The sequence below is a fragment of the Onychomys torridus genome, chromosome 2 (genome assembly GCF_903995425.1).
Source record: "Onychomys torridus chromosome 2, mOncTor1.1, whole genome shotgun sequence".
Lineage (NCBI taxonomy): Eukaryota > Metazoa > Chordata > Mammalia > Rodentia > Cricetidae > Onychomys > Onychomys torridus.
In genome coordinates, this window is record NC_050444.1 from 136,836,509 (window position 1) to 136,856,228 (window position 19,720).

The 19,720-nt window shown below is 42.4% G+C and overlaps 1 protein-coding gene and 1 pseudogene across 17 annotated transcripts in view; one reads left to right on the forward strand and one right to left on the reverse strand.

The window, feature by feature from the left end:
* Macf1 (microtubule actin crosslinking factor 1) overlaps nt 1-19,720 on the reverse strand; it is a 343,882-nt gene that overhangs the window by 2,847 nt on the left and 321,315 nt on the right. For 13 of the 17 annotated variants that reach the window (XM_036178125.1, XM_036178128.1, XM_036178123.1 and 10 more), the window contains 11 exons: nt 19,239-19,382; nt 18,643-18,831; nt 17,277-17,397; nt 16,446-16,609; nt 14,804-14,966; nt 13,455-13,609; nt 12,254-12,328; nt 11,123-11,140; nt 8,140-8,257; nt 7,071-7,139; nt 2,270-2,481 (listed from right to left, as the gene is read on the reverse strand). In XM_036178125.1, coding sequence (XP_036034018.1) covers nt 2,270-2,481; nt 7,071-7,139; nt 8,140-8,257; nt 11,123-11,140; nt 12,254-12,328; nt 13,455-13,609; nt 14,804-14,966; nt 16,446-16,609; nt 17,277-17,397; nt 18,643-18,831; nt 19,239-19,382 — 1,428 coding nt within the window. The remainder of the gene's footprint in view (nt 1-2,269; nt 2,482-7,070; nt 7,140-8,139; nt 8,258-11,122; nt 11,141-12,253; nt 12,329-13,454; nt 13,610-14,803; nt 14,967-16,445; nt 16,610-17,276; nt 17,398-18,642; nt 18,832-19,238; nt 19,383-19,720) is intronic. The other 4 variants (XM_036178133.1, XM_036178132.1, XM_036178131.1 and 1 more) reach the window with 1 other exon arrangement.
* On the forward strand, nt 12,904-12,991 carry LOC118578954 (annotated as a pseudogene).

Consider the following 19,720-nt stretch of genomic DNA (forward strand, 5'->3'; position numbering starts at 1 on the left):
GTAGCTTTGCGCCTTTCCTGGAACTCACTTGGTAGCCCAGGCTGGCCTCGAACTCACAGAGATCCTCCTGTCTCTGCCTCCCGAGTGCTGGGATTAAAGGCGTGGGCATCACCAACACCCGGTCAAAGGTTTTTTGGTTTTGGTTTTGTTTGTTTGTTTGTTGCTGAGTATGGAACCCAGGGCCTTGCACTTGCTAGGCAAGCACTCTACCACTGAGCTACATCCCCAGCTGTTTTCCAGAACCTTTAAGATGCTTGTATAGATAGGAGGGAAAAGCACCTCCATCTCATTGTGCAGGTGAATTTCTTCACAAAGGAAAAGCAAAAGCGACAGGAAGTGATTGACACCCAAGCGAGACCTCTCCTGGCCACCAAGGAGGAGCACCAGTTCCAAGAGCTAGCCTTCCTGAGCACTGCTGCCTGGAGCTCACAGCTTGGGCGCCTCTGGACTGGGGTTCTACCTTAGGGCTTGGCTAGAGTCTCAGTGAATAAACAACTTGAAATGAAAGATTACATTGGAGAATAAAATACAAAAATCCTACGGAGTCTGTGGTGAGCAATACTGACACTTTTCACATTTGGGATTTCAATGGAGCTGGAGCCACCACAGAGGTAAAGAAGCAAGGGCAAGTTAAATCTTGGGTACTCAGGCAGTCAGCCAGTGCCCAGTTCTTGAGACCACAATCCACAGTTCTCAGATGGAGTTTGAGCTGGGAGTGGGGTAAGTCCATAAGTGGCAGTTCATTCACAGCCCCTGGCTTCTGTGTCCGACCAAAGGCAACACTGTGCTTGGAGGGTTAGAATTCAACATTCTCTTCAGGGGCTGAGAGATGCAAAGTATGCTGCTGTTATACAACTTCTCTGCCCAGGTTTTGTTTCAGTTTTTTTCTTTTTCTCTTTTGAGACAGGGTCTCAATACATGGTTCACATGGCTTTGACGTCCGATCTGCTGCCTCAGCCTCCCAAGTGCTGGGGATTATAGGTGTGTGCTATGACACCCAGCCATGTTTTTTCCCTCTAACACTGTTCTTCTAAACATGTTTAGGTATTTTAATAGCTGTATGTGAACATGCTTAACTGTTGGTATGTGTATTCAAATCAAAATAAACCAAACTACTGTAAACCAGATTCCTAAGCCAAGGGAACCAAGAAGGTAGAGCTGGAGCCCCAGAGCAGTAGACACTTGTAGGGAAACTGTGCTTGGCTGGAGTAGAGAGCACCCATGCCTTGGACCCATGTGGCAGCACCAACCACCCTGGGGAGGGATCTTGCAAATCATCCTCCTGTTCTAAACACATAGAACATTGGTGAACATGCGCTGTGGTTTAATTTCAAGTGTTTGTAACTCGTCTGTGTAGCTGACATTTGGAGATTCCAAGAGACCTAATTACAAGTCATATTAACAAGTAAACAGCCAGGAATGACTGTGATCAATCATCCTGAACAAATGTTATGCTTAAAAACTTATAAAGCTGATAAACAATCTTGTTTTAGGCATCTCTTATTCATCTCCAATTTTAGTGAATCCGAGTTAGAAACCCCTGAAAACATTTGGCCAACTTGATCAATCAGCTGTGTCAGCAAGCATCCCAGAGATGGAAGAGACACTGGGCTCATGTCAGGGAAAAGAGCTGGCAGGCTCTTGGCATGAGTGAGGCCTCTTCGTGACTTCGTGTCCCACTCAGCAAAGCCATACTCTACCTCAGGACTGAGGAGCTGGAGGTCAGGACAATGGCTGTCCCTGACATGGGTGCCAGCTTTACTGTTTACCAACCAGGGTTTGTCATAACAGCGAGAGGGCTGAAGTGGAGTCTGTGGAGGGGTCCAAAGGGAAGGGCAGAAACAATTGAAAAATACAACAGAAAAGGGAGTAAACTGGGGGGAAGATACTACATTTTAAAGAAACAGAAAACAAATAAAGCAGATGTAAGGCCAATGGGCCGAGATGGAGCAGGCAGAAGGTGTTCTTCACCAACAGCTGACCAGCAAGCCCGCCTATCAGCTCCAATTGCACAGACAGTACCTGGACTTTCCAAACCAGTAACCTAACTCTGGACAAGCTCCAACTCAAACTAAGAGTAAGGAGGAGGAACCATTTCTGATATAACCAGCCTGAACAGGAGTTTTATATATCAAAGGTGGTGATCTGTGCAGAGTTGCTCTATGTTTTTATGTTCTTTTTCTTGATAGGCTTTTCAAGGTCTGCCCATCAACGAGCATCTATCAAGATAGGAATAGGGAAGAACAGTACAAGGGAGGTCAGCACACACCTTGGTCCCGCTGGCTGGGGTGGCTGGAGAAGAAGGCATGGACGTACAGCTGTGATTACTCTGACTAGCACTTGAGCTGGAGCGGGTGGGAGAAGCAGCTCGGGAAGATGGTTTGGATCTTCGACCCCGTGATCGGAATGGAGTCATCCCCTGGGATGCCCCTTCTGGCAGGATGAATTTTTCTCGAAGTTCTATGTTAGTTCTGCCTCGTGCTAAAAAGAGAACAAATATATACACGTGCATATAGTTAGTTATCTTAAAATGTATCTTGGATGGTCATACAGCTGCTTGACCCCATGATAACAGTAAGTTGTGCATAGGTTTTATACCACCTATGGATTCTTTAAAAACAGCTTTGTCATGTTCTGACCCCAGCAGACACACTGGCTAATATCTTAGCTTGCTCTAACAAGCAAGCCTATCAACAGAGGACCATCCACTTTGCTGCCATCATCTGGCTTTGCTGCTGTCCCCTGGGGTAAGCACACCGTAGCTGCTCAAGGAGACATAGATGCACCATGACACAAGCCTCTGAGCTTAATCAGACTCCTGTTTTCTCTCTCATAGACATGTGTACTGTTTGCTGAGTTTTTACAAGATACATGGTAATGATATAGTGGAGAAAACACATTAATGGTATCAAGACTCTTCCATTTGAATTCTGTCAATAATAATCCTAAAGGAAGGGGTTCAGAAAGCCAGGATAGTAGAGATAAGGACAGAGTCTTTAAGAAGCAAACATGTAGGGAGAGAGAAAGATCAAGACATGCACAAAACCGAGAGTGAGAATTTGTTAGGTAAAAGCTGAAAGAGCAGTTTCACGTAGGGGAGGAACTGAGGGAAAATTGGGAAGAGGACTGAAGGCAAAAGGAGCTGCCTCCTAGCTCTCTGGAGCTGTAAGACCAGAACTTCAAATATGGATTTAGGCAGAGATAATCAAGTACAGTCAGAACAAATGTTGACGTCAAAGATACTGCTAATTTAGAAGAAATATACTCTGGAAAAGATCCTTTGATTTCTCACTGGACGATGCCCTGCAGTAACCTTGGACCTGTTCGTCCACTCTCAACTATTCATTTTAAGAAGATATTAAACCTATCTGGCAGGTGGTGGTGGAACCCTAATTGAGCAAACATTTGATAGTTCCCTTCTCAACACACTGCCTGAGGGGAGGAAAAAAACCAGCAGAGGACACAAGAGGAAACCTTGGGAATGGCAACTAGCTGGGGACAGCCACATTTAAAATGTTTTAGAGAGGGCTATAGGCAGGTGGTAGCATGAACCAGCTACTTCAGACTGAGGCAGGGAGGATGCTTCAGCCCTTGAGTTTGGGCAAATTGAGCGAAATCCCATCTCAACAAACACACACACAAAGAGGACTGACTATCTGTAGTAATGGAGTGATAAGATTATGTTCCTCTCCCACTATAATTTATACAGTGTTATCACATGCAATACTATACTTGATTTTCATTAGCATCTCTATCCCACTAGACAAAGAATGAAGTGCCTACAAAGATTGGTCAAATCACAGCAGAGGCAGCCTATCTATTAGCTATTCTCTCTACCCTGCCTCCAAGCCATTCCTGGCCATTCTCTTTATGACATCTACATCAGCTTATCTCAACTACTCCATGGCATTTACTAGGTAAAGCTCTACTTTATAAGGGGACCTTCTTGCAATCCCAGAAGCCATGTAAATGCCAGGTATGGAGGGGTGCATTTGTAACCCCAGTGCTAGCGAGAGGAGGCAGGCAGATCATGGGGGCTCACTGGTTAGTCAGTCTAGTCCAAACAGCAAGCTCCAGGTTTAGTGAGAGAAATGCCTGAGGAAGATATCCCAATGTCAGCCTCTGGCTTTTACAAGCTTCAGCATACCTCCACTCCTCCAAGAACCAAAAGTTGCTCATTCTTGCATCCTACAGCACATCACCATTAACATACTGGCATGTCTTTATTTTTTTGAGCAACTGTATACATAACTTTTAATACAAAGATATCAGGAATATTTCTCCATTTCCTATGTGTCACATGTTAAACTTCAACTAACTTTAAAGTATAATTTCATCATATATATGTCACTTTACTGGTTAAATGTTACACTTCTAATTTGCTAAAAGTTTTAAAAATACAGTATCCAATGCTGTGACAACTTCTAAACTATTTTTGTACATATCCTGACATTTCCTGAGGATAAATTTATACAAGTAGCTTTGCTGGGGGAGGGGAGACATTTTCTCCAGAGGTGTATGCTCCTTTAGTAGCCCTAATTAAACTCTGGTTCAATGGGCTCACATATGAACACGAGTGCACACCCATTCAGAGTTCTAAGCCAAATATTTTTTAGATTATGAGTATGAGTATTTTGTCTGCATGTATGTATATAAGTACCATGTGCACCTAATGACTGTGGAGGTCAGAAGGTGTGGAATCCCCTAGAAATGGAATTATGGATGGCTGTGAGCCACCAGATGGGTTCTGGGAACTGAATTTGCTGTGCCCTCTGTAAGAGTAACTCTAGCTACTGAGCCAGCTCTCTAGCTACTTACCTTTATTTTATAGTGTGTGTGTGTGTGTGTGTGTGTGTGTGTGTGTGTGTGTGTGTGTGTGAGAGAGAGAGAGAGAGAGAGAGAGAGAGAGAGAGAGAGAGAGAGAGAGAGAGAATATATTTATGCACATGAGTGCAGGTGCTCACAGGAGCCAGAAGAGGGCACTAGATCCTTTGGAGCTGGACTTATAGGCAGCTGTAAGTCTCCTGATAGGAGCAGGAACTGAACTGCTGACCCAGCCATTTCTCCAGCCCTGAAAACCATCTTTTAAATCTCCATAAAATGAAGATTTCTAGATCTTTACTATCTAAGGGAAGTAATGTCTAACCCTTTAAAATATGCACAGTACATTAGGCACAGGTATACCCATTTTTCAAAAGCACAAACATGCCTCCATAAGTTGGAGGACAACTTCAGGGGTTAGTTCTCTCCTTTCAGTATGTAGGTTCCAGTCACCAGGCTGGGCAGCAAATGCCATTACCTGCTGAGCCATCTCACCCCACTAGGCCTAGAAGCACTGTTCTTATCTCCATCCAAAGCATTATGTATGATCTCCCTTGTCACAAAAACAAACAAATAAACAAGACCCATTGTGGCAGTATCAGAAAACTATATAAATAGCAGACCCACCTAGTGGAATATTATTATTTTTTAAATTTGGCTAAACCAACACATTATTTGAGGTTGTTTATTGTTTCAGTAGCTATGTGAAAAAAGTAACAAATGAATTGGCATTAATAATCTTGTAGATAATTCTATGATGTCCTCAGCATATCATCCTCTATAGTTCACAGGCACAAAAAAACACAATAGCAATTGGCCCTACAGAAACCCTAGATAGGTCCTTATCCACTTTGTCTATTTTTTGATGAAGGTTTCCTCCTGCTTCTGCCTCAAATAGCTGGAATTATAGCCAAATGCTCCTGGGCCCAGCAGGTAATTGTCTTCTTGATGTTCATGTCCCTCTAACTTACTGGCATGCACTCTGGCCCTGGGTGCTTACTTCTAGCACTATTTCGATGTGACAAGAAAGTCCACTGGTGGTAGTTACTGAAAGCTGCTGGTAAGTTCTATTTCAGTCAATGGACAGAAGTTGATTGCCAAGCTCCAAGGAGGCATTCCTAGAGAGTTGGAGTGTCTTACCTTTGCTCTGAAGGATGAAGAAAAGGGCTACCAGTTCTCACAGAAAATAATATTAGGTAGCCCTCCCCAGTTTCCTTGGAGTTCCAATTTTTACTGAGGAAGATAAAGATAAGCAGAGAGTATTCTTGCCAGCCAGCAGCATAATACAAGTGTGAACAGAGCAGGCAGCAAACAAGCAGGCAACCAAGGATCATAAATACCACATGCAGTGTCGGTGTTGCTTAGCCTCACAATATACATGACAGGAAAAACAGGATGATAACAGACTTAGAGGACATTGTTTCGTTGTTTGTACAGAGATAAGAAAAAGATGCGTATGTTGTTCAAGTTCATGATATGATTAAATACTAAAATTGACTAAGTCTTTTTAGAGTTTATCAGAAAAGGTATTGTCAAACTTAAATTTAAAAACTTCTGATAGCAATCATTACTCCTCAGCTATCATTCTGGCCTATTGGAGTAAATGCAGAATGAATTAAAGAGAAGAAAGTTATAGATACTACTGCACTCATGTGAGAACCATACCCTTTAGGTATCTCTAAACCTTTCAGAATGATCGAAAACCACTTCCAAAGAAGTTATGTAACTGTGTTGCAAGCATTTATCTTTGTTTAGCTTATGAATAAGCTTTAACAATCTAATTGCACAGGCTAGACTAACTATACACATGTAGAGTATAGGGTGGTGGTCAGGACCACCACTTAGGAGCCTGGCTGGTTCTTAAGTCACTTAAAATTTCCATATCTCAAGCTCCTACCCTATAAAATGGAGATAACAGAATCTACACCTCATAGGATAGATATGAGATGCAAGTATGTTCCTATTTGTAAAATGCTTATATGTAGAGGCATTTATTATTTTTATTTATTCATTTACTCTATGTAGAGGGAGGGTATTTAGTAAATAGTAACCAAATTCTGTGGCTACTATCTCATTAGAAATATTTTATACCCTGTCAATATAGAGTTGTTGAAAAGCAGTGGTGTGGCTATTTTGAGCATTCACCAAGGCAGCAGATCTCACAGAGCCAAGAGATGTTACAGTTTAGGAAGCAAAGCCATTCTCAAAGGACCAGGTGTGGGGAAGAGAGACAAAGCATAAAAGCCAACCTAGGGGAGACTGGCTGGAAACCGAAGAGCTGGAATCAGAACGCTTTATTTTACTCCCAGGATGATGAACTGGAATAAAAAAGATGTAAACACAAAGACAGAGACAGAGCAGGAAACACAGAAACCAGTCAAGGAAGACAGACAGCTGAGGCACCTGTGCACCCATACGGAGCTCTCCTAACAGGAAAAGGGAGTGGGGTGGCTGGGCAAGATGCAGCAGCTGGGGTCTGGCCATCTGTCCCCTAGCTACAGCTGCTCAGGCTGTGCTGATGTTTTCTTTTGCCTGAGGGTGGGTGGCTGTCTTTTCATGTCTTCCATGTCAGGCACATGTCCTTTAATGTCCCCAATTAAGGACCCTCACTAGTCCTCTGGATGGAAGGAGCTTAGCATGCTCTGAGTCTCAGCCACAGGGATTACAGGCTAGAAGATCAGAGGCTCTAAAAAGAACCAAGGCTTCACTCTAGGTTAGTGCTAATGTCACACCCTAACATAAATAGGTAATACCAAAAAATTCTTTTTCTGTTTTGGAGACAGGGTTTCATTCTAGCTCAAGCTGCTCTTGAACTTGCCATGAACCTGAGGATGACTTTGAACACTTTATCTCCTGCCTCTACCTCCCAAATATGAAAGCCTAGAGACTCCAACAAATTCTTCTTCTTCTTCTTCTTCTTCTTCTTCTTCTTCTTCTTCTTCTTCTTCTTCTTCTTCTTTTTGTTTTTCAACACAGGGTTTTTCTGTGTCGTTTTGGTGCCTGTCCTGGATCTCGCTTTGTAGACCAGGCTGGCCTTGAACTCGAGATCCACCTGGCTCTGCCTCCTAAGCACTCCTAAGCACCATCTCCTGGCCACCAACAAATTCTTAATTCTCATTCCTGTGTTCTTTCCTGACAGCACCAGTGTCTTCAGGTTTTCTCCCTGAAACTGAGGTTCTAATCTGTGTTGGATGGGACAATATCAGACATCTTAATAACAAGACAAAAATCAGAAAGACTACTGTCAATTTCCCAGGAAATCAGTGTGGGTTGATACTATAGCCTTCCATGTCACCCATGGTTGGGGTGCTTCCTTACCTCGGCAGGGATCGTTTTTCACTAAAAACTCATCCAAGGCCATCCATCCTCCGCCAACACGGACCATCACAGTGCTGCGCAGAATACGGACCAGCCGCAACTGCTGAGAGTCCCCAAACTGGAACCAAGGGGAGATTCGGTTAACAGGGACACCTTAGTGTGGACTTACCCCACATTCCCAAAGCAGACTGTATTCAGACAGAAATGATGTGGCAGTTGGGGAAGAATTTTTAACTCAATTTTGCATTTTTACATCGTCATAAAAAGGTTAGCAAATAGAAAAGCAGAAAGACTACACCTATGAACCACTGTCATGAAATCCTTCCCCTGGGATAAAATTAGCTTCTGATTGCCACACCCCGGCTCCTGTACCAAAGGTAGAGGAGGCAAGATGGACATGTATTTGTTCACTTGGATTCTTCTGAAGGTTCTGCCAAAGTGAGCACCCCACACTGTTATGCTTATTTCCTTAGAGAAAGGGGGTCAACTTCTGAATACAGTGTGCTGGCAAGTTAAATGGATGGTAGCAAATACTAAGTCAAGCATTAAAGAAACTCTTGCAAAGCATCCTCATTACAAGTTTAGGAAGAAGTTTGGTTTTTCTGCAGCCAGTTCTCAGAAGTATACCCTACATATATTCTGATTGTGATGTCACCAGGAGAAAAAGTTTTCAAGCTGAATAAATGATTAGATAGAATTAAAATTTAGTTGAAGAAACAGAAATTTTAATCTCTTATCATGATTAGCAACAGTGTTCAATAATCATTCTGGACCTTAGAACAAGTATGTTGGGCTTCTTCTTGTCTCCATTCCTAATCTCCTACTTCCCAGTTCTACCTCAGTATTTGGAGCTTCCCAGTGTATAAATCATCCTTTTTCCAAAATGAAGAAGCAACAAAAGAGAAGCATACTAAGATTTCAAAGCAAATACCAAACCAAAAGTCAATGAAACAGAATTTCTAAGGCTATTAGGGAGACTGGGGCAGGGAGGTAAAGAGAAGAACTGATCTTCTTAATTAGGGTTTTCAAAGTTATAGGAGAATCGTAACTTTGAAACAGGGAGAAAACTGAAACTGCAAGAAAGGATGTTTGAGGAGGATACACAACCACCTCCTCAGTAACAGTAAGTGGGTGGTTACCTCTCTATTCCTCTGCTGCTGACTCAAATGCACTATATGCATAGGCAGAAGTCTGGAAAATGCTTTCTCTTCCCTCCCCAGACATTTACTCCAAAAACAAATAGTCTTACACCATTTGTCTCATACAGCACTTAAATGGTTACACAAAGTGGCCAGAGTGACAACACAGTGGAGCAGAATCAGCACTTCCCACAACTGAGGGGAAAAAGACCCTTTCTGGAAAGGAAGCTGTTCCCTTCTGTGGGAACAGCTACACCATCCAGTTTGTTATCCACTGATTTCAGGGTTGCTTTTCCTTAGTATCTCCCCAAAGCTGGTGGAAAGATTCTAATTTGTTTCTGTTGAATGCAGAGACCCAAACACTCCACGTGTATGTCTAAAGGTCTAAAGACCTGCAAAACAAGGCTGGGGGAGAGCCAGAGAGAACTCAGAGGCAGAATCCTGGCAGTCACTGTGTCCTTCTCAGACAGGGACTTAAGTTCTTAGGACATTAGCTGTGTGAGTGTGCCATGCAACCTTTGAGGCCTCCAGTACTACAGCAATAAAATGCACTTCATAATTCTGCTCACGATATTAGAACGACTCATCAAATCCCCCCAGGTTAATGGAGTAGTAGAGGGGGTGTCAGTGCCCCATCAAAGGGACCCCACCTAACAGGTACAGACATCAGAAGTGGCATGCTGAACACTTGACTATAATTGTTACTGACTAGTTGGAGCACTGGGGACAGACTCAGGGATGTGTAAGGCAAGTGCTCTGAGATACACTATTAGCTTTTCTTATTTCAAATTTTCAAATTTTGAGACAGGGACTTGTTAGATTTCTAAAACTGACATTAACTTGCCTCCCAAGGAGCTAGGATTATAGTTATAAGGAAGGCATTATGCCCAGCTGGTGAGGATTTATTTAAAACCAACCCGACTGTTCTCAGTCTTACATTTTTCTAGTATTTGTTCTTCCCACGGGCCCAGAATATTACTGTAGTTAGTGATTATTACAGTAACTAGACTTGAACAGTGATTTAGGACTTCAACTCTTAGTGTTTCTGACTTCTTGCCAGACAGATTGATTTTATTCATGCAACTTCCTTCCACATTTGAGAGACAGCACCAAGAACCCTCAAAAGAGATCTCAAAGGTTAGAGTTGCCAAGTGGAGTCAAGACTTTCAATGCTTCGTGCAAATCAAATTGGAGCCCATTTCATTTTGAATGGTTGGCTATAATCTGCAAATTTTAGGCAGAAGTCAAATATGCTTTCCACATTATAATTTGTATTATAAAATATAAATATAAATACCTATAACTATTAAGTTAGTACTTAGATAATATTAAGATACCCTCAGGACTTTTTGACTCAAGTATACATTATGAAATTTCTATTTTTTTGGTTGTGAGCCTAGCCTTTAACGGCTGAGCCATCTCTCCAGCCCACGAAATTTGAATTAACTATTAAAGGATTGGTAATGAATCAGAACTGTGCCAATGGTACTCTGACCCCAAATATAGAAGTGTAAGACCAGGCTCTTTACAGGTGGAATGGATGATATCAGAGCCACGATTTTTTCTGAGTCATCACTGTTATAACTCAGTGCAGCATAATATCATTGCTTTTAGCCAGCCTAAATTGGAATGGCAAATTTCATTTTTTTTAAATATAAAATTATATCTTTTTGCTGATAAGATAGCTATGTGATAATAGCTGTTGGCAGTTTTCCTTCCCACTTGGTAAGACAACCAGATGTGACCCAGGCATGCTTCTGATTATGTCCTTTCCCATAGCAAAGAACAGGCAACACCAGCTACAAAGACCACATTCACCGAGGACATTGCAAGGCACACTGTACCTGATTGCCGAGGAAGAACTATAGACAGTAAAAGTAAAGGATGCGGGGAAAAAAGAGAACATTTTGTCAAGTTAACACTAGGAAACAGCAGCTTTATCGTATTCCCAGTCTAGGCACACACTGACTATGTTCTTACAGGACCAATTACAAATCAAGCCCCCACTCTCCGTCTTGTGCTGCTTTTGCACCCCATCTCACTTGCTGGTGACTAAACAAACACCAGAAAACAAAGCCCAACATGTAACACAACCTCCCTGGAGCTTCCTGTGTTCTGGGCTTGTGGCATTCAGGACACCCCTAAATGGGCAGCTGAGCCCAGGACTCCGTCCGTACGTGCTGTGCAAGTGCTGACCTACTGAGCCACAGTTTCAGCCCGAGGACATCGAGTTCCTAATGGAACCTGGATATTCCTGTGTCTCAACTGAAGATGGCCATCTAAATCTTCTTTGCCAAGCATAGATTTTTTTTTTTTTTTAATTTTGACAAGCTGATGAACAGTTTAGGAGTCTTGGTTTAGGTTTCTACTACATCCCTGACTCTAGCTCCAAGAGAAGCTAAAACACAAGTATAGTTTACTGTTCCTTCTGGTCAAAACTAGCAAGTCTTTCCAGGGAAGAAGCCTGGCTCTCCAGTGCATGTAGGTCCCAGCTGTAGGCCTGTTCAGCACAGGAACACTAAGTTACTGGGGCCTTGACACAGTCTTCTATGAGCATGGGAGACACTTATATTTATAATGATCAGTTCTTGGGAATAAATCACTCTTTTTTTTTTTTTTTTTTTTTTTTTTGGTTTTTCGAGACAAGGTTTCTCTGTAGCTTTGGAGGCTGTCCTGGAACTCACTCTGTAGACCAGGCTGGACTCGAACTCACAGAGATCCACCTGCCTCTACCTCCCGAGTGCTGGGATTACGGGCATGTGCCACGACCGCCCAACTGTTTTCTACCTTCTCAAATATAAGCTATGGTCTCCCTGGATAATGGTAACTTTTCAGATGAAACTACACAGGACATGAAACCTGACACCTAGGGATGAAGGCCCATGGTTCTAGGCCTTGGGAGGCACCAGGAGTGAAAAGGCAGGATGAGTCAGGAGGGGATGACCTCCACAAATGGTTGGGTTTCTCTTCCTTACCCGGTATTTATTCTCTCCAATCTGTTCCACCTGAAATCTTTTTGCACACTTGCACTGTGCCACTTGTCTTGTGACCTGTTGGTTGTGAACAGCAAAAGGACATAAGGGCAGAGAAACACTTTGTTTTAAAATGTAAACAGAGAAGCTACTGATTATTTGTTTTTTAAACATTTTTGCCTTTTTCCTTTGGAAAAAGGATCTTACTCTGAAGTCTTGGCTGTCCTAGAACTCTCTACACAAACTAGCCTGGTTCCCAACTCAGATCTGTCCACCTTTGTCTTCCAGTTGCTAGGGTTAAAGGCCTGTGCCTGGTTCATTTTAGGCTTTTAACACATGCATTTATCTTTTATTTAAAATTTTACCCTACTTGAGATAAAAAAGATATTGAGAAAAAAATAGCAGATGAAAGAAATATTCTTCATCATTGCTTCAAAATTCCTCAGAGGAAAAGTGCTAATACAAGGGGTTGGGGATTTAGCTCAGTGGTAGAGCGCTTGCCTAGCAAGTGTAAGGTCCTGGGTTCGGTCCTCAGCTCTGGGGGGGGAAAAAAAAACAAACCCTTGATTAGCACTAAGCTAAGGGATATCAGGCATCTCCAACTCCTTTGTGCTGGCTTCGGCAGCACATATACTTAAAAAATAAAAACAAACAAACAAAAAAACTGGAACGATACAGAGAAGATTAGCATGGCCCCTGCGCGAGGATGACATGCAAATTCATGAAGTGTTTCATTAGAAAAAAAAAGTGCTAATACAGACCTATTAAAATCAAATGACCAATACAGTAACTCACAAACTGAACCAAATTTCTACCTAGAACTCCCAAATTCCCAGGAAATCAGTCTCTTTCCACATTCATATGGTTCCGGGGATTGAATTCAGGTCGTCAGGTTTGCATGGGGCAAGCACTTTTCCCTATTGGGCCATCTCGACAGCCCTGTTACACAGTTTACCCCTTAATGCTGCTTCTGAAGCCCATCTGATCCCTTACAAAATCCCTCCTTGAACCTCATGGTACCAAAGACATGAGTAGTAGAGTTGGATCAATCCTCTAGACCAAGCTAGAACTCAGTAGTCAAAGGCGCTCTAGAGCTTATTGAAACATTAACTCTAAATGATTACTTCCCAAGCTGATTCACACATCCAAATTTAGGGTGATGATAAACCTATGGCCGAAATATTCTACTCCAAATTCCCTATACCTCATCTTCAATTTTATCTGCATCAGTTGTTGGTCGATAGGCATCCTTGTTGGGATGTAAGGCAGCCACAAATTCATAGTAGTCAATGTAGCCATCCCCATCTCTGTCAAAAATGTCAGCTACAGCTGTCATCTCTAACTTGGTGGTAGGGAACTCTGGGGAAAAGAAAACGTGATTTGAAACATTGTGAGGATTTGAAACACTGAAACATATGTGGCTGGTTGGTAATTATACAAGTTCCTGAAGAAAACAAATTATATCTTGATTTTTTTCCTAAACACCACCACCACCACATATCTATCTACTATGGAAAATTCAGGAGATAACAAATTTTAAAGATACAAATCATTGGATCAGCTGTTAAGAGTACTGGTTGCTCTTGTAGAGGACTCAGGTTCAATTGCCAGCACCCACAAGGTGGCTCACAACCACCTGTAACTCCAGATCCAGGGGATCTGATGCCCTCCTCTAACTTCCAAGGGCATCAAGCATATGCACATGCACATGCAGGTAACAAACTCACACATAACATAAAGTGAATAAATCTAATTTTAAAGAAGATACAAATCATTTTGAAAATGTATTACCCAAGGACTACTCATTGTTGATTAATGTTTGATTAATGTTAATTAATTGTTAAAATCTTAATGTTTTTACCTACAGATCCTTTTTTTTTTTTTTAAATGTTTTTTTTCAGACAGGGATTAAAGGCATGCATCACCATCGCCCAGCTTGTTTGTTTTTTGAGACAGGGTTTCATATAGCCCAGGCTGGCCAAAGATGACCTTGAACTTCTGATCTTCCCTGCCATAACTTCCCAAGTGCTAGGATCACAGATGTGTACAAACATAACCAGTTTATGGGGTGCTGAGGATAGAATCTAAGGCTTCATACATGCCAAGTAAGCACTTTAATAACAGAGCTATATTACTAGGAGCCCCCCATTTTAAAAATAAAAAGCAGTAATCAGATTTCATATACAGTGAAAAATATAAACTGAAACAATATTACAGCCATCCATAGAATTAGCACTCATCTTAAGATTTATTTATGCCAGCAATGTCGGATGCTTAGAATGATGGCATTACTCTAATAGTGTTACTTTGGAATAGCACCCTGTCCTGTTTAAACTCTACAGTCCAAACTTTGCAATCATGTTTAAACTCTTTCTATACCTATGGAAATAAGATTCTGCCATCTATGAAAACAACAGACCACACTTGGCAGAGAACTTCTTCCCTCAGACTATAGGTCTTACTTCAGAAAGATCCATTTCTCAGAATGTTACAACTTCTACCAAGTGTGAGGAATCCAGGTGTGACCTGTGCGTAGAGTAAGAATCAACTTACTGGATGCTAAAATGCCATCGATAAACTCCTGACGTGTTATCTTCCCATCCTGGTCCTTGTCAATACGCCGGAAGAAATCCATGACTCGAGATTTTTTGTGATTCATCCACCGCATATACTTTTTCCTCCAGACATCAAAGTCAAAGTTGGCAAATTCCTTTAACTAGATGAACGTCAGAGGAGTTAGCAAGCCTTGCTATTTTGGACCCAGAGCATATCTAAATTCTCAGACATTCAGTAAAGCCATGCAGGCCTTCCAGGGGGCACCAGCAATGCTATCCATAGGTTGTCTCACTTGTGAAACCACACTCTGCCTCCTTTAAAGACTCTGCTGTTTAAACAAGCTGTGATATCATAGTGGAGCAGGAGAAACAGTGACTGAAAAACAACCTTGGAAAATAAGGAGCACGCAACAAGAATGGGGAGAGACAGACTTGCTTTCTCTTTGGACTTTTCCGAGGATCATCTGCTTAGATGTAAGGGATGGATTCTGTCCTAAAGGGAAGGCCTCAGCACCCCTCTCTTAGGCACTATTAAACACACATAGGAACCACATCAAGAGGCTCATGTTTCCCATCATTTTCTGAGATCTTAAAGATCAAGATGGAAAGCATTAAGAATGCAACCCTACATCCAAGCGTGTTTCTTTGGAATTTCACCAGAGGGAGCAAATGCCCACCCAACATCGCTATTAAATAGTTGACTGATTGGTGGTGACTGGTGGAAAGCAGGCCTGTATAATGCACAGGGCTTTTTTTGTTGTTGTTTTAGCTACTTGGACCATGTTAGTGATTCTCACTTAGAATGACTTAACAGCAGCACATCATTTTCCCCCTTTCACTCCAAAGTTGGAAGGAATGGGGAGGAGGGAAGTCGGCAAGAACCAATGTGCTTAAAATGCAACTGACCTACGGAAGGAACAACAAAAAACACAGAACACTCACTTCCGGGCATAGCTGCTTTGATATGCACAAACAAAAGAATATAAAAGATATTAGATGCTCGTGTTAGAAAGGAGGAAGTGCAGTACCATATATCTTAGATGATACTTCAAAACTGACTTGCTTTTCATGAGCTATTGTAGACTACAAGTAACAAGATTATAAAAAGTTGATCTTCTTTCATAATTGTAGAATATCTATCTATCTCTTCATATGACAGGATCACTAACAATCCCCCTCCCCTCACATTTTTTGTATTTTTGAGACAGAGTTTTTCTGTGTAGTCCTGGCTGTCCTGGAACTCATTTGTAGACCAGGGTGGCTGTAAACTCAGAGATCCGCCTGCCTCTGCCTCCTGAGGGCTGGGATTAAAGGCGTGCGCTACCATGCCTGGCTTCCCTTTTATACAAACTACACATTTAGAGGTAACTTTGGAAGCTTTGTTTCTGAAACTGAATCACAGCATGCTGCTGAGGAAGCTCAGATCGCAGGCCTCCCTCTTGTATGGAATGTCTGATTTATGGTTTTAGACCATATGGCACAGCTTCCTTTGTTTGAGTGGTTTCCTTAAGAAACCTATCTTTTCTTATTCAGGGGCTTGAAGGAAGGGGAATAAGTGAGTAAAGGGCTAATTTTACCTCTGAAGAAGTAGATAAAGACACACAGATCATACTAAGAGAGCTTTAAAGGACAATGTTTACCTCCTCTAGTCTGTCCAAGGCATCATTCAGCTTCCGCTGGCGCTCCAGTGCCAACAGCCATACTTGCTGCCAGCGGGCAGAGAGCTGGTTGATTCGTGGGTTTTTTGCTTCAGATTGTGAGAGGATTGGCATGGGAGGAGGAGTGGGTTGACTCAAGGACTTTCCTAAATGAAAAAGTAATCACAAGATTAGAAATGTTGGCTTTGCCAGTCCATAAAGAAATGTCTGTATGTTCAAAGTTATCCTTGGCTATATACTGAGTTTGAGGCTAGCCTTGGGATATATGAGACACTATCTCAAAATCAAGAAAAGAAAGAACTGTATACATGAAGTAGCCTTTTACACTAATATCCATTTTGTAACTGAAAAGAAACATGGGAATGGCAATATTCTGGTACAGAGGCATACTAATTCCAGAACTGCTGCCTCTCCCCCGAACCAATGAAGAATACCCACCTCCTACACATACCCAGTTAATTATGCTTTACCTTAGTGACCTGAGGACATAGCAACCCAGAAAAACAGCAGTGGATTCCAAATCTCACAATTAGATTAGTGCAATGTAAACACAACAAAGAAAGGCCACTGCTATATAACAGAACAGGATTCACCACCTGTAGCTTCTTATTAATCAAAATAAGCAAATGAATAAACAAACAAGTAAGATATAACTAATCACTGTTAGAAAAGCAAAGTTTCAAAATGAGAGATTGTGGTCCAGCGTCAATATGATTTGGGAAATCAAAACACAGTTCTCGTGATGGCACTTTGTGAGGTCTCAACTGCAATTAGCAGGAAGGAAACAACTAGAATAGTGGGATGGAAACGTACTGCTACCACTGCGGGACTTCTCAATGAAAGGAGCATGGGTGGGTTCGACATTCTTCCTCTTGTATGTCTTGGTGACCCGGTCCACATCAGGCTGTTTGCGCGTCATCTCTTCCATAAATGACTATTAAATATAAAAATTAGTTATGAAAATTCATAGTTTTCTTGGTCTAAAATGGAAAGTTCTTTCTAATAAAGGCCAAGCCCATGGCAGACTGCCCAAGTGATAAGACTGCCCTGTGTAACTTCTCACTCCTTAAAAAAAGATTAAATTGGGCTGGGAGTATAACTCAGTGGTAAAGCACTTGCTGAACTTATGCAAGGCCCTGGACTGAAACCACACCACACAGAAAAAAAAGAGAAGGGACAGACAGGTCCGTACTGAGAATGACTGAAGAAGGGAGAGAAGAGTCAGCCTCCGCCTTCAAGGACTCACAGCTGAGTGAGGAAAGCCAGAATGTCATGCTAAATGTTACACAGTTATGCGGAGAAGACCTAAGAGAGGTGCTTCTGAAGTGACAAGATGCTGAGGACTCAAGATGGGGAGGACAGCTCTGCAGACGGTTTGGACAGAACATGGAAGCCAGACCAGGACTCTTCATTTCACTTGCTGACAAGAGGGTGCAGTCAAAGGAATAGCAACATGTGGGGCTGGAGGGCAGGCAGGAGACACAGGAAGGCTCGTGTCCAGTGAAGGACTCTGATACAAGAGGAGACACGATCAGATCTCTGCTTGAGAGGATCCGTCTTCCTCTAGTCTAGAAGGCAGAGTGACAGTATATGGGCTAGGAAATTCTGTGATTCACTTTCCCTATTTCTGTGATAAAATGATGCCAGGGCAACAGGCTTCTGGCTTCAGCAAAGGTCAGGCTTCTAAGCTGGGTTCCACACTTTCCACTTCTGGAGAACTGCCCTGTGTAACGCCTGTGAAACTGTGAGAGGCTACTCTGTGGGGTAGTCGTCATCTTCTAAAGAAGACTAAACTGTTTCTGCTAGTGACTTCAAAGCACAATGAGTGCTCCATAACCTTAGTGACTTCCAGCAAGAAAGCGGAATCTTCAAGCCTACAAATGCAAGGAACTGAATTCTGTCAACAAAACCAGTGAATGTGGAAGATGATCCTGAGCTCCACATGAGAACTGCAAAACTATTGGCTAGAGAGGTATTTCAAAGCACAACACCTCAGTATTGAGGAAATCGTGATTTCTGCCTGAGGAAACCCTATGATGCTAACCCATACCTTGACTCCTAACTCATGAAAACTGATAAACAGAGCTGTTGTAAGCTGATAAGTCTGTGGTAATTAATACACGCAGTAAGGATGGGAATGTGGTCCATGACACACAGGAGACACAGAGAAGCAAGATACCTGATGCTCAGTGATAAGAGCTTTAACTCGGTCTATATTCTGAGGGACAGGCTCCTGATCCCGCTGGATTAGGGTGGTCTCAGCCCATTGGATCCAGGCCAGAAGTTCTTCCAGGAGTTCAGCATTAGCCACCAGCTCTGACAGAGCAGCTTCCAGGCGCTGCTGGTGCTGCTTTGCCCATGTCAGGACCTATGGAGAGAGAAACCATGACCCTTTTCAGAAAAGCAAATCTTGTTTGTTTCAAAGCCCCCTTCCTACCTGTCATACGCTTTTACTCAGAGGAGGACCAACTTAAGGAGCCAAGAGATTTCTTTCTGACTTCAGCTGAGAAAACTCAAATGAGAAGTAGAACAAGGAGTCATTTCTGCCAAAAGCAAATCTAGTACATTCTATTAAACACAAACTCCTCAGGAAGGAAGGCAGCAAAACACAAGGTGTCCGCAGAAGCTACTAATGGGCACCTAACTCCTAGTGCCACTCTAGCCGTCACACCGGTCTTTACTGAAACACTATTGCTTAGCGTGGACGAAAGGTTCTTTGGCGGCTGGCCTGAGTATTCACTGGGAGGCCAGCTTCCTGGGTGTGTGCTGCCTCACCTCCTCAAAGCGAGCTCGGATGATGGTGATCCAGTGTTTGATGGTTGTGATGCAATCGGGGTGGCAGACGGCCAGGATGACTTCCCCCATCGCCACCGCTGTGTTCACATCAACCCGTTTTTCTTCTACTTTCTTCATGAATTCCTAAATAAACAAGGGTCAAAACCAAAAACACGACAAATCTACCATCAGTACCATTAGTTTATATTAAAAGGAGAAACATTTCATTGTTTTTTTCCTGTGTGTGTCAGCACAGGCCTTGAAAAAGCTTCCTTGTATGTAGGTGTTGCTAGCTTGGAGTATCCAGTTCTGAAGGTGTAGGGAGGTAAGACAGACGCTCTGCTAGAGGCCACAACAAAGACGAGGGGCACTAGTGGCCTCTATTCCCTCTACTCCAGTTTCTGTTTTCAGTTTCTCCCTCTTTCATTGGTATTCATTTCAATTTTACCAAAACATTTATTTTACGTATGAGTATCTGGCCT